The sequence below is a fragment of the Budorcas taxicolor genome, chromosome 4 (genome assembly GCF_023091745.1).
Source record: "Budorcas taxicolor isolate Tak-1 chromosome 4, Takin1.1, whole genome shotgun sequence".
In the NCBI taxonomy this organism is placed as follows: domain Eukaryota; kingdom Metazoa; phylum Chordata; class Mammalia; order Artiodactyla; family Bovidae; genus Budorcas; species Budorcas taxicolor.
The window spans coordinates 64,640,354-64,654,422 of NC_068913.1; the positions used below are offsets into that span (position 1 = coordinate 64,640,354).

The 14,069-nt window shown below is 41.8% G+C and overlaps 1 protein-coding gene across 1 annotated transcript in view; it reads right to left on the minus strand.

The window, feature by feature from the left end:
• The window catches only part of BMPER (BMP binding endothelial regulator), a 252,338-nt gene that overhangs the window by 64,488 nt on the left and 173,781 nt on the right, over window positions 1–14,069 (minus strand). Inside the window, exons 12-13 of the mRNA XM_052638900.1 lie at window positions 13,110–13,439; window positions 6,048–6,384 (exon numbers count right to left, since the gene is read on the minus strand). Coding sequence (XP_052494860.1) covers window positions 6,048–6,384; window positions 13,110–13,439 — 667 coding nt within the window. The remainder of the gene's footprint in view (window positions 1–6,047; window positions 6,385–13,109; window positions 13,440–14,069) is intronic.

A 14,069-nucleotide genomic window follows, 5' to 3' on the forward strand; every position in this document is an offset into this window, starting at 1 on the left:
AAAATCCAATGCTGGCGTGAGACAACGGCCACAAATACAACACAGTATATGTGCTAAATAAGGATAAACACAATCAGCATCTCTAAGAAAGCAAATAAGAACATTTACAGAGGCCCAGGATGAAACTTGAGCTGTGCCTTCAGCTTAAATCAATGTAGAAAATGAAGGCATCTCAGGCAGGGGAAAGACATGGACACAGAGGAAGGAACTGGCATTATATGTTTAGATACAGTGAAGGAGCAGCCTAGGACTGACTCTAAAAAAAAAAAGGCAAAACAAAAAGGAGTGAGCTACTGAGGAGGAAAAACATGTTGAACTTTAAGGGCTGAAGTCTACTGCCACCTGGTGTCACCTTTATTACAGATACAGAGTGGCTGCTCATCCTGAAGGTTGAGTTTGCCAAAAGAATAATGAAAAAGCATGTTTAGAACATCACACTATAAAATGAACATCTCATTTGATTTAGGACCCTAGTTCTAATGGCAATTTGAGACGACTCATTAAAAGTTGTAAACAGAAATGTTCCAAGAACGTTCTTCTTTGAAGCAAGGCAAGATTGGCTTGATTTGAATTATAGAATAGCAGTTAGCCTTATACGATTTTCTCATACAAACAGACATACACACATTAAGTCTGTATTCCTTGCCTGGATCCCTCCTCTTGTTTTATAATAAATGATGAGTTTCCTTTATAGGAAAACACAAAGTGGGTCATCCACAAAGGCTGTGGTCTTCCCCTGGAAGGAAGCCACCGGCAGTCCCCAGACGCCATTATCTCCAACACTGCGGTGCTGTCGGGATTCCAACATTCTCCTGCACAAACTCCCACCACCTACCTCCCAGGACCTCTGCAGGAAGGACATGTCTGTGAATCCTCTGGCCTTCCTTCAACTCCTTACAGATGTAAAAACCACTGCATGAAAAGAAAAGAACATTTCCTAGACTGGGGATCCCCAGCCGTTTTCCCAAACCAAACAAGTGAGCAGAGCTTTCACTCCACTGAATTATACCCCACAAAGGGGAGTAAGGAGAGGAAAACAGTCCTGAGACAACCGTGGTCTGTAAATGCCTGGGCTTCGCGACAGTGCACATTCTTTCCTGGCTGCTCTGAGATGTGTGCCTGCCCTAACGGGAGAGGCCCGCTTTGCTGACAGGTTATACACTCACTTGCAACTACCTCATCCAAGATTCAGACCTGAGTGTGGGAAGAAGCCCACTGCCAGTGTTTCACCAGCCCAAGGTAGAGGTGGTCTCTCTCTCCCCAGAGTGGCCCACACAGCCCAGCCCATCTCCTGGCTTCCTTCTCTCCTGGGGCTGCCAGGGCTGGGCTCGTCAGCATGGTCTATGTCAGGGTGGTCAGTGGACCCCGTACTGGCTGCTGAGGACCTCCAGGGAGGCTCTGGGGTTGGGGGCAGCCTACTTCTCCTGGATTTCTCAGCTGGCAGTCAAGACACAGATGGAGAAGGCAACACGAGGCTGGGGGAGGGAAGTGAAAATAAAGGATGAGCGAAGAAACACAAAGACAGCATCTTCTCCTCAGGGGAGCCTATGTTGGAATCCAGATATAATTGAAATGATTTCACATTCATGCTTCCACAGGATACTACCTACCTCCCTTGCTACCAGAAATGTCTCAGTAAAACACCACCAAAGGCTAATGCATAACACTTGTAAGGGAGATTAACTAACTGGAGGACAACTCAATTTTTAGGTGATTCATGATCAAGTTATTTTGCATCCAAACATATTCAGTGGGTTAATGAAACCAAATCATGCTGATCACAAAGACTTTGAATATTACATTTTTATACCAAATGAGGCCATGATCGGTGGAACTAATCTGTGAAGAAAAAATAAGCAAAACCAGAAAAGTTTCCCAAAAGAGAGAAAAAAAAAAGTCTTGGCTACTATGTAGTCATCTCTTATTTATTTGCAAAAGTTTTTGAGTTTTTAGACAATAGACAGTTTACTATTAAAATTTTTGAAGTGGGTAAGACTAAAATAAAATGAGTTCTAAGTCCTAGACATCTCAAAAGTAAACTCTAACTCAGAAAAATCAGAATTGTTATTTTGATCTTATAGGAAGAACTATCTCATATTTATAATAGAATTCTCCCGGTGGAAATTGCCACATAATTAAGGAAACCCAAAAGCAGTAAAATTTCCTCAGAGAAATACCTCCTGTATCCTCTCCCTCTCTACGTAACAAATACAATGGTACTTGGAAGGTTGCATTCGTATATTATGCAACTTTATTCTTTGTCTTAGAGGAAAATACAGATATTTCTTTGAAGGATAAGGAGAAAATGAAAGGAATTGAATTTATATACAATTTACATATAGGACTTTTCATGATATCAAGACATATCTCTCTAGTCCTATACTGACTCATAAAAAAGATCACAGCGCTTAACACACAGAACAGTGTTTTAAGCTTCGTTTTAGAAATTCCACCAATGACATAAAATAGGCAGGAAAAAATTTACATGTGTGGAATGTCATGTGATAGCTATTTTCTTCTTTATTCTTTTTCATGTTACTTAAATATTATACAATGAACATGTATTGTGCTCTTTTTCTGGAGTATAATTGCTTTAGAATGTTGTGCTAGTTTCTTCTGTACAATGAAGTGAATCAGCTGTATGTATACAAATATTCCCTCCCTCCTGAGCCTTCCTCCCTCCCCCACTTCCAACCCCCCCACCCAAGTCATCAGAGGGCACTGAGCTGAGCTTCCTGTGCTCTACAGCAGATTCCTACTAGCTATCTATTTCAGGCATGGGCATGCTGCAGTCCATGGGGTCACAAAAAGTCAGACAAGACTTAGCAACGGAACAACATTTGCATATATGTCAATCTTAATCGCCCAATTTGTCCCACACTCCCGTTCTCCCACCCACATCCATTCTCTATATCTGCATCTATTTCTGTCCTGGAAAGAGGTTCATCTGTACCGTTTTTCTAGATAAGGCAAAAAACAACAAGTTTTTAAACATTTACAATGCAATCTTAACTTACATATTTCATTCAACGTCACAAAAGAGAATTTTTTTTCATTTTTAATTGCTCTGCAGATACATCAGTGAGACTCTATCTAATCTGTTCTCCACAATGGGAACAGGAAAATATACCAAGTATCAGAAAAGTAAGTGGCTGAGCAGGGGCAAGTTTCTCCAAAAAAAGGAAGGTACATAGGATAAAGCAGACTGCCTGTCTATCACATGCCAACATGGCACTGCCCATTGACCTCAGGCCTTGGAGGAGCACCACCAGGTACCTGCTGCCATGTCTAGTCTACAGACAAAGAATCTGAAGCTCAGCAAGCTACCAGGACCACACAGCTAGCAAGTGGCAGAGTTGAGGTTACACCCAGCCTGGAACCACCCAATACCTTCTTAGTCCATTGCTTCTCAAAGGCTCCCTAAGGTTTGGTCCTTGCTGGAGATCACTTGAGAACAGAATTCTCTTTCCATGTGGACTCTGTTTCTTTCCTTTCTCCTGCTACATCTGTGCTTGGAAGAAAGAAAGAAATCCAAGATCTACCCAATACTGGTGATCCTCATTTGAAAATTCATGAAGGTGAACCTCTCAGTTGGAGAGTGAGGTCATCAACAAAGTGAGTGACGGTCAGGATCGCCCAGCTCTGCCTTCCTGAGCTCCCCTTGCCTCTTCCAGGGAGTGGCTGGCCTGGAAGAGGGCTCTGCCCCTACACCACACACAGCAGAACATAAGCTCACTTCCCACCATACTCTATCCTCCAAACCTCAGTACACAAAGATCCTGAGAGCATTCTCAAAAGCTCTCCAAACTCAGGCACCCAGCCCTTTACACAGTGACTCCCCTATCCCTTACTGTGCCACTGTAGCAACTTTCAAGAGCAGAAGGCAAGCATCTGTCTGGCCCCCTAACAGTTTCCATTCTCTCTGTTCATGTCAACGTCATTTCTCATGACTGCTGCCAAGGTGCTCATCATATTCCTGCTCACAGTCCAGGGATCATAATACAAAATAAATCACCAAAGAGCAAAGAAATAGAAATTTGCAAAAAGGGATGAATCTCTACAGGCCTGCTTTCCAATTTTTGCTTTCAACACATTCCTTTGAAATGGGATGAAGACCAAAGGTGTGGACTGCTAGGGTCCTGGGAGAAGTATAGCCTTTTCATTCTAATTCAGACCGAGAAGGGTCCAATCCAAATCCATGACTGGGCTAGGAGAGCATCCAAAAGAGGCCTTAACACTGGCTAATCATTTAATTAATGATAGAAGATACGATAGTAGCCAACAATTACAGAGTACTTATTACTCTGGGGCACTGGGTTAAGCAGATGTATTTATGTTCATCATCTCACAGAATCTGAATGATGGCTCTTCAAGGTAGGGTCTTTTACCATCTGCATTTTCCAGATAAGCAAACCAAGGTTTGGAGAGCTTAAATAACTGTTTAAGTTTGTAAAGCTGGGCTGGATTTTTAGCTCAGAGAGACCACAAAGTTCTTAATTACTGGGCTCTATTGCTTCCTATTCAAGATGCCCTGGTGGCTCAGCGGTAAAGAATCCACCTGCCAATTCAGGAGACATGGATTCAATCCCTGGGTCCAGAAGATCCCCTGGAGAAGGAAGTGGCAACCCACTCTGGTATCTTTGCCTGGAGAATTAAATGGAGAGAGGAGCCTACAGTCCCTGGAGTCACAAAAGAGTCAGACATGACTTAGGGACTAAACAACAACTGCTTCCCATCAGACTTTTAAGTGATGGGTATTTAGTTTCAAAGTGAAGCCTGGTTTGTCTATCCAGGTGCTTAACTCACTCCAGAATGTATTAAAGATCTTTCAGTTTCAATAGACAAGGGTGAGGTCAGTCTATTGGGTGGTTTAGGGAAGAGAAAGAAGGGAACCCAGAGAATTCAAATTACAACCAGAAAATGGCTTGAAGAAACTAAATACATGAGTTGGAGCCAAACCGTTTGACAGATGCAGTCATGTTCAGGAATTTGTGATGACAGGGATCATCCTTTTTCACCACACTTTGAGCTGACTTTATAGAACTTTATCTTTTACATCCAAAGATTACATAAAATTTTAAAAACCACATTTAATAAGAACTAGGGGAAATAAACTGGTGGCAATTAAAGAGTAAAAATAACTTCTCTGTGGCTTCAGACCACAGGAGTTTTCTCATTTTAAGAGGCATGGGCAAATCACTTAAACAAGGCCTTTTGGGGCTGTGTTCATCTCATGTTTCCTCCCACACCCAGTGGTGGTTAAAGTTATAGATAGTCACAGCTCTTGAACCCATGGAATCATGTAGTAAATGGAAGTACAACCAGGCCAAATTCATCCATTCACAAATGCAACCTTGTAGCATGGATGCCAAAGCCAAGTCTCCTCTGTAACCAGTTGCTTTGTATGGAAGGGGGTTAATCAGAATTAGAAAAGGTTATGGAATCCACAGTCTTACTGAGAGACTTCCTTCCTCCATCTCTTAAGCCCTGTTTCTATACTCCTCTAACTCTGGACACAAAGTCTCATAGTTGGCTAAAATCCAAGGAACTCTCATCTGGCCACCTCATTTTCTATGTGCAGATCTGTTTGGGGCCAGACCATGGGAAAGACCTGATGAACCCTTCCTCAAACCTGGAATAACTGAGCTCACTGAAATACCCAAAGGCAGCCAGAGCAATTTGAGATTCCCTCTTCTGCCCTATACCATCGTATTTCAGGCCAGAATTTGGGAAGCACTCCTCAATCTTTGAGTCAAGCTAACACCTGGAAAAACCCTAGGGTGTCCCTAGCTTTCCAGTGAACCTGCAGACACAAAAATAATCACTTATAGAAGATAACTCTGAAGTACTCCCTACAATTTCTTACTTTGAGACATAATGTGGGACTGATTCAAGAGGAGATCAGTCTCAAGACAAGAAAGAAGTAGGGGTATTTAGACTATGCTTTGGGGGCCCTGGTACACCAAGGGATTTGACAGTTTCTGTTCCAAGGTCAAGTCTATCTCTGGTGTGTAACCCAAGCCCATTCCTGAAAGCACTGTGCTTACCGGTAGAAAGTAGTGTAGTCCACAGTTGAGTGGCAGGTCTGAAATTCCCAGGATTTGAGTTTCTGGCATTCTCGATGGGCTCTAAGCTTTACCTTCACTGTCCCTTGACACAGTTCAGGTACTGGTTTTCTCTGGGGTCTGTTACAGAACTCATTGGACTCCACTCTCCAGGACTCGGCAAAGTCATCCACATCAAACTTGAAGCTTCCATCTCCACCAATTAAGTCATCACGCTTATGTCCATTGTAGTTGCCACAAAGACCACAGAGTTTGCCCTTGAGATGGGGGGCAGCCATGACTTCTACAAAACTGTCTCCGTCCCAGGATATTTCCAAACCTAGAGGAAATAAGGAGCAATCACTCTTGAATCCACCAACACTTTTCAAGTGTAGATTCTTATACAGTACATATGACTGTCCTCTAACAAGGAACACTAAGGACCTCACTGAAATCACGATTACCTTTCAATCTCTCCACATCAAACATTGTGTGATATAACACAAATCAGTTATTGGGGCTTAGAACTTTTTAAATGTATGAGTTTTACCCTTACAATGTTATCTTACATAGTGTGACTTACAGATGATTCTTCATTGATCATGTTACTCTAGGGTTTATATTTTTGCCCTTTTTCAGAGTAATTGTCTTGGTTCACATCATGTTTTCATTTATCCAACAACTACTATAATGTGGAAATGGAAAGATAACAAAGATGATAATTTGCAATGTAATTTTCTCTTTATCTAATATTCTCCCCATATGATGATATTTAGAGCCAAGTGAAAATTTCCAAATTATTTGCCATAGTGGAAGTATTAAAGTAATAAATATAAAGCTTCTGAACACATCCTCTTCAAAGGACAACACTCATACAAATGAAAACATTTGCCTCCTCATTATTTTACAGTCATCCATGAGATACACACAGCTGTTTAATCCATGGTTCCATGGTTGAGATGTTATGAGACTTAGGTTAGGGTCTCCATGCATATCTGGGCTGATCATGAGCTTCAACATTTGAGTAAGCATGGCGGCTACCAGGCCACAGGTCAAAATTCCTCATGTGCTGGACAGAATCACCTGGACAACACTGTTCACTGAGGAAACGATCTTCACTCCACAAGGTTGAGAACATAATCCCTTCTTGGTCTGCTGAACTGATCATCTAAACAGTTGGAGAATTTGTCTGAGAACATTCATTTTCTCCTGACCTACTAGCCCTGAGTATCTAGGATTTAGTGTAACAAGTGACCCCACTGAAAAGCGGAATTTCTGTCATGGGTCGGACAGCCAGGCTCTGCTGTCACACAGCACAGATCAGTTTGATCAGGATGTCAGGAAGAAATGATGCAGTATGTGATCACACTACCCATAAGACAAAGGAGAGGGTTTCATGAAGAGTCTTTCAAGAATCAACCCCGAGCAAATGATGATTCTGGTATTAACATTTTCTGTATGTCTCAAGTGTGTGGTGGGAGCTCTTCTTACTGTTCTCTTGGTAGTATCTTGGCAGTGCCTGAGCCACCCAGTGAATGGATGAACCAGGTACCAGTGCTGTAGATGAGCACCGAGGGGACACCTACAACAGCTCACGGTGCATTTCTTCCCTGGGACTCCTCCTTACTCACTATCACTGTCTCCTAAGAGTGACAGCCCACAAAAAAAGCTCTGTTTTAACAGAAAAAATGGAAAATATCCCCAGCTGTGTGTTTTCAATCTTACCCTCCTGGATTTCTGACAAAACCTAGTCTTTGATTTAGTCCTTTCTGAGTATCCAGAGAGAACTTCTTCTTTTTTTTTAAAAAAAAAAGACTTTATCTTTGTTCCTGAAGGATTAATATTAGCCTGATGAGTAAATGCTCAGAAGATGCTCAGAAGTTGGGAGATAAGGTGGTGATGAGAAAGAAGAAAGGGGCGGGGAGGGATGGAATGGATCTTGTTTGAATATAAAATTGGCATAAGGCAACATTAGTGATGTAAGGGCAGTAGGAGACACCCAGAAGTAAAGATGCTGCAGATAATATTCCTTAAGCCAATATTCCTTTGGTCATGGTCCTAGAGGAGAGAAACCTGGCCAAATAGCATTCTGCGAGCAGGCCTCACAACTGACATAAGAAGGAGTTACAGATCTGCTTTAGGGGAAATTATTGGAAGGATAAACCAGTGGTCCAAAACTGGATTTCTCAAGAAATAAACCGAAAGACTCACATGGAAATCATGAACGGTACCTGAAAAGAATGGAAGTATTCTCAGCCCAAGGCAAAGGTAGAGAAGGTTTCTTGATCAGGAGAAGCAACTCAGTTCCCGAAAGCAATTGAATAGAATTAGGTAAAAAGAAGGAAAGAAGGTCATAAGAAAGTCTCTTTTGGGCTTTGGGAGTAACTGAGTGAAGAGAAGACAATGATGGGACAAGGTGATCAGAGCAAGGACATGCTGCTAGTCTGTCCACACACTGGACTGATCTTCTGTGAGGATGTCAAACATTGGGTCAATTCTGACAATCACAACTATTGTATAAAACAATTTCTATTTCTTCATGCCCCATCATCGAACACATTATCTGGCACATAGTACATTCTCACTAAATGAATGAATTACCCTGCAAATTGACACAATGAGTCGGCAAAGCCAAAGAAATTTGTGAATTTCATGCCAGTTAAGACACTGAAATAACATTTTGAAAAAAGACAAGCAAACTATAATTTGATTTGTAATATACTCTCTAAGGTATAGAAGAAACTTGACCTCATACTCCTGTAACTAGGCAGCTGCCCAGCCAGAGAAATGAAGGGAGAAAATCAATTCCATACAATGCTCTAACTTTTAGAGCATAATTCCAAAGATTTTCCACCTTGCAAAATTTTCCAAACTACAAATCTCTTTCCTAGACAGCAGGCAAACACTGCTTTTCCAAGTGCCACATTTGTTGAGAATTTACATCCAAAAGAGCTCCAGCAAAATTACTGGCAGTGATACAATAAATTTGAGATTTTGGGCAACTGAGTTCATGGGAATTCAACTCACAGGGAACAAGTCAGTCATTCTTTCTTTGCAATGGACTGGTGGTTCCTGCATGCTTAAGATGCAGGCCCACTGTGTTTTAAATATACTCTTCTCAAGACTCTGGGCTTCTCTGGTTGATCAGATGATAAAGATTCTGCAATGTAGGAGGCTCAGGTTCAATCTCTGGGTCAGGAAGATTACCTGGAAAAGGGAATGGCTACCCACTCCAGTAGTCTTGGGGTTTCCCTGGTGGCTCAGATGGTAAAGATTCTGCCTACAAGGCAGGAGGCTTGGGTTCGATCCCTGCATCAGTAATATGCCCTATCCACTCCAGTATTCTTGCCTGGTGAATTCCATGGATAGAAGAGCCTGGCAAGCTACATACAGTCCATGGGGTCATAAAGAGTCAGACACGACGAATGACTAACACTTGTGCTTTTTTTCTCAAGACTCTTGACATCTCTTTCATGAAACACAATCCTCAAAGTAAGAGAATAATTTGTAATTCACTCCCTTTTCCTCTTTTTATCATTATGTTAAGAAGATATTCACAGAACAATGTTAGGCTTCCTATTGTGTTTGGATGACTTACTTGACTACAGATGACTTTGTCTATTCTTGTATCATATACACATGTATTTGCATGGTTATTTTTACTCTCTACATGAGTAAAATCCATGCAAAGTAAATTACAGTAGTGACAGGCAAAAAAAAATGAATAAGTTGTAATTGAAAAACACATTGCTTTTCCAAAAGATCTTTTAAATAGGCATCTTATGAAATGAAAATGCCATGGAAGTGTTTGAGGGTTTGGGGTTAGTCTTTTCTGCAGCTGGGATGAGTTTCCCAATTCTCTGCATGGGAAATTGGTAGAAACAACTGGCAGTCAGAAGGCCAAAGCTGAAGCACATGTCTCATCTGGGATGTGAGCAGCAGCTGCATTCCTTCCACTGGATGAAGAGTCTTCCAATTTTCCTTTTCACCAGTGAATGTTTTACCAACCTGTTTTTCACCCTTCAAGTGTGTGACCTGGCTCCAGATTACTAATTTTTTTTCTTTTGGTGGGAAAGTTGTTGGTCTTTTTATTTTGTGGTTGTTTGTTTATTTGTTTTTGGTTGTTATTGTTGCTTTTGCCGCAGTCCACTTTTAAGAGAGAGGAGGTGCAAAATCTGTAGACATACCATAGTGATGCTTAAAAATAGAGAATTGTTTCTGCTTAGAGTTTATACCAAAGGAATGTGTGTGTGTGTGTGTGTGTGTGTGTGTGTGCGCGTGTGTGTAGGGAAGCCTCACATGCTGCTGTTCATAGGGTTGCAATGAGTTGGACACAACTTAGCAACTGAACAACAACATATATATACTCCAGGTTCCTCAGATGTAGAGTTTTACCAAAAGTAAAATACAAAGCCACACTCCCACATGTTAATACTTTCAGGTGGATCTGACGTAACTGTTTCAGGTGGAGTTGATGAAGTGAACAGATGGCAGAAAGGAAACATTTTAAATGATTCTCTAAGTGCCGAGAGTTGGGCGGGGGAGAGAGGGGAGTTGTGACAGGAAGGAGCAGAGCTTTCTCAAGCTACCAAACCTTGCTCTGCCTTCTGTACTACCCAGTTGTTATTAGATATGTAACTACCGTTTAATTCCACCCAAGCTACACAGCCACCTGTGCTCTTCTGCCAAAAGATTCTATCATGGAGTGCTGAGTCTATAAACCGCAGGGGCGAAGAGTCATTTCTCTCCACTTCCCAACTTACACCTGCAGTCTTGATTTAAACGGCTATTTCAAAGAAATATCCTTTGATCACTTGAGCTTATGAAAAAAAACTTATGGAGGAAGAACAAACATTCAAAGGATATACTGTGATATTTTAGATAGACAATCAATAGGTAATAAAAATGAAAACATCCCTAAGGGGTAGTACAAACTGAGATTTGGGGACCAGAGTAGGAAGGACTATTGTCTGGAAATGGAATTGTTCCATTCAATAGATAATTTCAAAGCAATTTTAGCACCCAGAGATATAAAGTCTTCCCTAGGAAGCAGAAAGTTTGTGCCCTCCGTGTGCTACAGGAAGTTGGTCACCTGAGTAGTAAAGGTACCACATAAATTAGCTGCATCATGGCAAGAGAGATGGAAAAAAGACAAACTGCAAAGCTGAATTCAAGGCCTAGAAGAGTTAAATACACTAATCCAATTATGGCATTTATGATCTATTATTATTTTCTTAGCAGCCTCATCCTTTTGCTCATTTTTACCATGTGAGGTCCTTACAAAGAGTACACTTATTCCGTAAGGTATTGCCAGCTGTGAGAGGAGCAGTACTGAACCTCCTCGACTGTCAGTAATTTTGAATATGCAGAATTCCTTTGAGAATTGGGTTGTGGCTGACGAATAATTTCCATATCAGTAGTATCCATTATGTTCAACCAGCATGCAAAAAGATAAACAAGGTACTTCTAATTAGTACTGTGTAATGATAGGTTGTTTTGTATCCATTTTACATGAAGCCACAAATTGTTGCCTCCTTCAAAGAGACGAGCTGAGGCCTACATGTGCAGAGTGACATGTCATTTGAATGTTAACAACTGGTGTCTGAATTTTCTGGGGTGGATTAATCCCTCTGAAGTTGAAAGTACAGAACTCTTCACATCTACCACTTTCAAAGTGAACATTCTTCTCTATAAAATGCTCGAATACATTAATATTTAACATTTCTCACTGAAACCACACCATATTCTCTAAATAAAAATCTCCATGGGTTTCTCTTTGGTTTCCTGCCTTTGTTTAGCTAAGCTGGCATTTCATCAGCTCAAATTAATTTACCGAATATATTTTGACTTGAACAGAAAACAACAGGGTTCTGAAAGTACCAGGAGAACAGTCTCTGCAGTCCCTCAAAAGTGGCTGCTCTATCAAATGTTTCCCTTTCTGATCCATATTAGATAAAGAAACTGGAACCCAAGTGATGCTTTTACATTGTTAAATTCTCATCAATGCAAAAAGCAAAAAAAAAAAAAAATATATATATATATATATATACTGACTTCCTCAAATATCATGCTTAAAGAAATAGCATGCTAAGAGGACATGCAGTTCAATATCCAACTGACCGAAATATGCACTAACCAAAGGCACCATGGGAGGAACCATTCATGATATCATATAAAATGTGAACAAACTGAATTCATTCTTTGGGGCTGATAACAAAGGGTTGAGTTCTGCTTCTAAGATGTCTCTCTTAGGCAACATCTCACAGACAAGAATGTGGGCCTCTGTGAACCCCTATGAGTCACTTATTAGCAACTATGAACAGTTTGGCGTAGGAGGAATGTATCTGCCAGTGGAGCGGCAACAGAGTCCAGCAAGTCTCAGGCAATATGTGATGCTGAGAAAAGGTCTCAGCATCAGTGGGCAGCTCCATGAGCCCATGGCTGGAGAGAGTGCTTTCAGAGCAAGCACCCTAAGTGTCTCCCAGCAGGAGCTGACAGTTGTGCCCATCAACTCAATAAGCAGCCTTCCCCAGGTCCAGAAAGGACAGGACTGCTGGTCACGCAGCCCATCATCCCCACTCCCATATGCACACCCACACGTTTGCAGTTTGCTTTTGAGGATTCCCTCCTTCTTGGACAGATGTTAATAAGGAAACACTCTTTCTCACAAATGTGAAACTGCACTTGACTAGCTGAACTGGGAAAGACACTGACGATTCCAAGCTGGACATCAATGACCTAAAATAGCAACACAACATGAGACAGTGGTTATCCCGAGAGAACAACTGCTATTTTCGGAATGAGGATGAAAAGACACTGGATGTGGACAGATCGCAAGTTGCGGGTGACTGGCATCAGACTGCAAGGCTCCTCGGTATGCCGATTTTCTCCAGCTATCTTGTGGCATCTGGAGAATGAGGCAGCCCCTGCAGTTGGTGGACTTCTCTGCCTCTGGTTTTCCTCCACGGAGGAGGAGAGGGAGCAGCTGCAGCTCCCGGGCACCAGTTGGTGAGACAGAGGGAAGCGCCAGAGGTACACAGAAGGCCCTTGCTCCCGGAAGCCCACCTGCTTTGGTCGTCACTTTCAAGAGGTAGCCGTCCAGGTCGATGTGGAACTGCGGCGCATGGCAGGGCAGCGCAATGCGCGAGCCGTTCCAGCGCACCGTCAGGTGCTGCTGGAGGCTGACGGTGCCAGCGCCCAGCACCAGGTCCACGGACTTGGTCCAGGAGAAGGAGCGGGTCCTGCGAGCGTCGTTCTTCACCAGCACCTGAAAGGGCGAGGCAGGGGAGGAGCAGTCTTTCGTCAACACGTACTGACACGTCCCCTGAAAGTTAAATGTCCGTCCGTCAAAAGTGTTGTAGTGAGGGTCTCCGAACACCGTGCAGACGCCGGGCTCTGCGGATGAGTGAGAGACAAAAGCAGGTCATAAGCCGAGCACAGGATTCAAAGAGAAAAAACAGGGGTCTCTGCAATAAACCTGATAGGGGCACCTGCCAGGTAAAGGGAGGGCCTGAGCAGAGATGCACTAAGGAAAATCAACTTTAAAAAAGAAAAAGTTCGGTTGTTCCAAAAGTTCATACCAAATCTCATAGGATATGAAGTACTTCTGGTGCTTTTATACTTAAAAGTTACTTATAACACTTCTGAGTTTTTAAAGCATCTCTATTTTAGAGCCTTGATATGCTTCTATGGTCTTAATGTCAAGGTTAGAGAAATGAAACTGGGATGATTTTGTAAACAGAACTGGCCAAATTTCATAACCCATATAAACGAGAAAAAAATGTAAATAAAAGGCAGCAGCATATATGACAATTCATCAAAGCAACAATATTGTTTCCTTTTAACTGATTCAAAAAATCAGGGAACATGGTATTCTAAATGTTATTCATGGTCTTAAAAAAGTATTATATTCAACACTCATATATTTCTAAAGACAGATAAACAGACCTGCCAAACAGATACATGTTTAATGTTGTTAAGAAACAAAACACTGAAGAAACTGTCTCTGTGTATTTTTTAGAAATA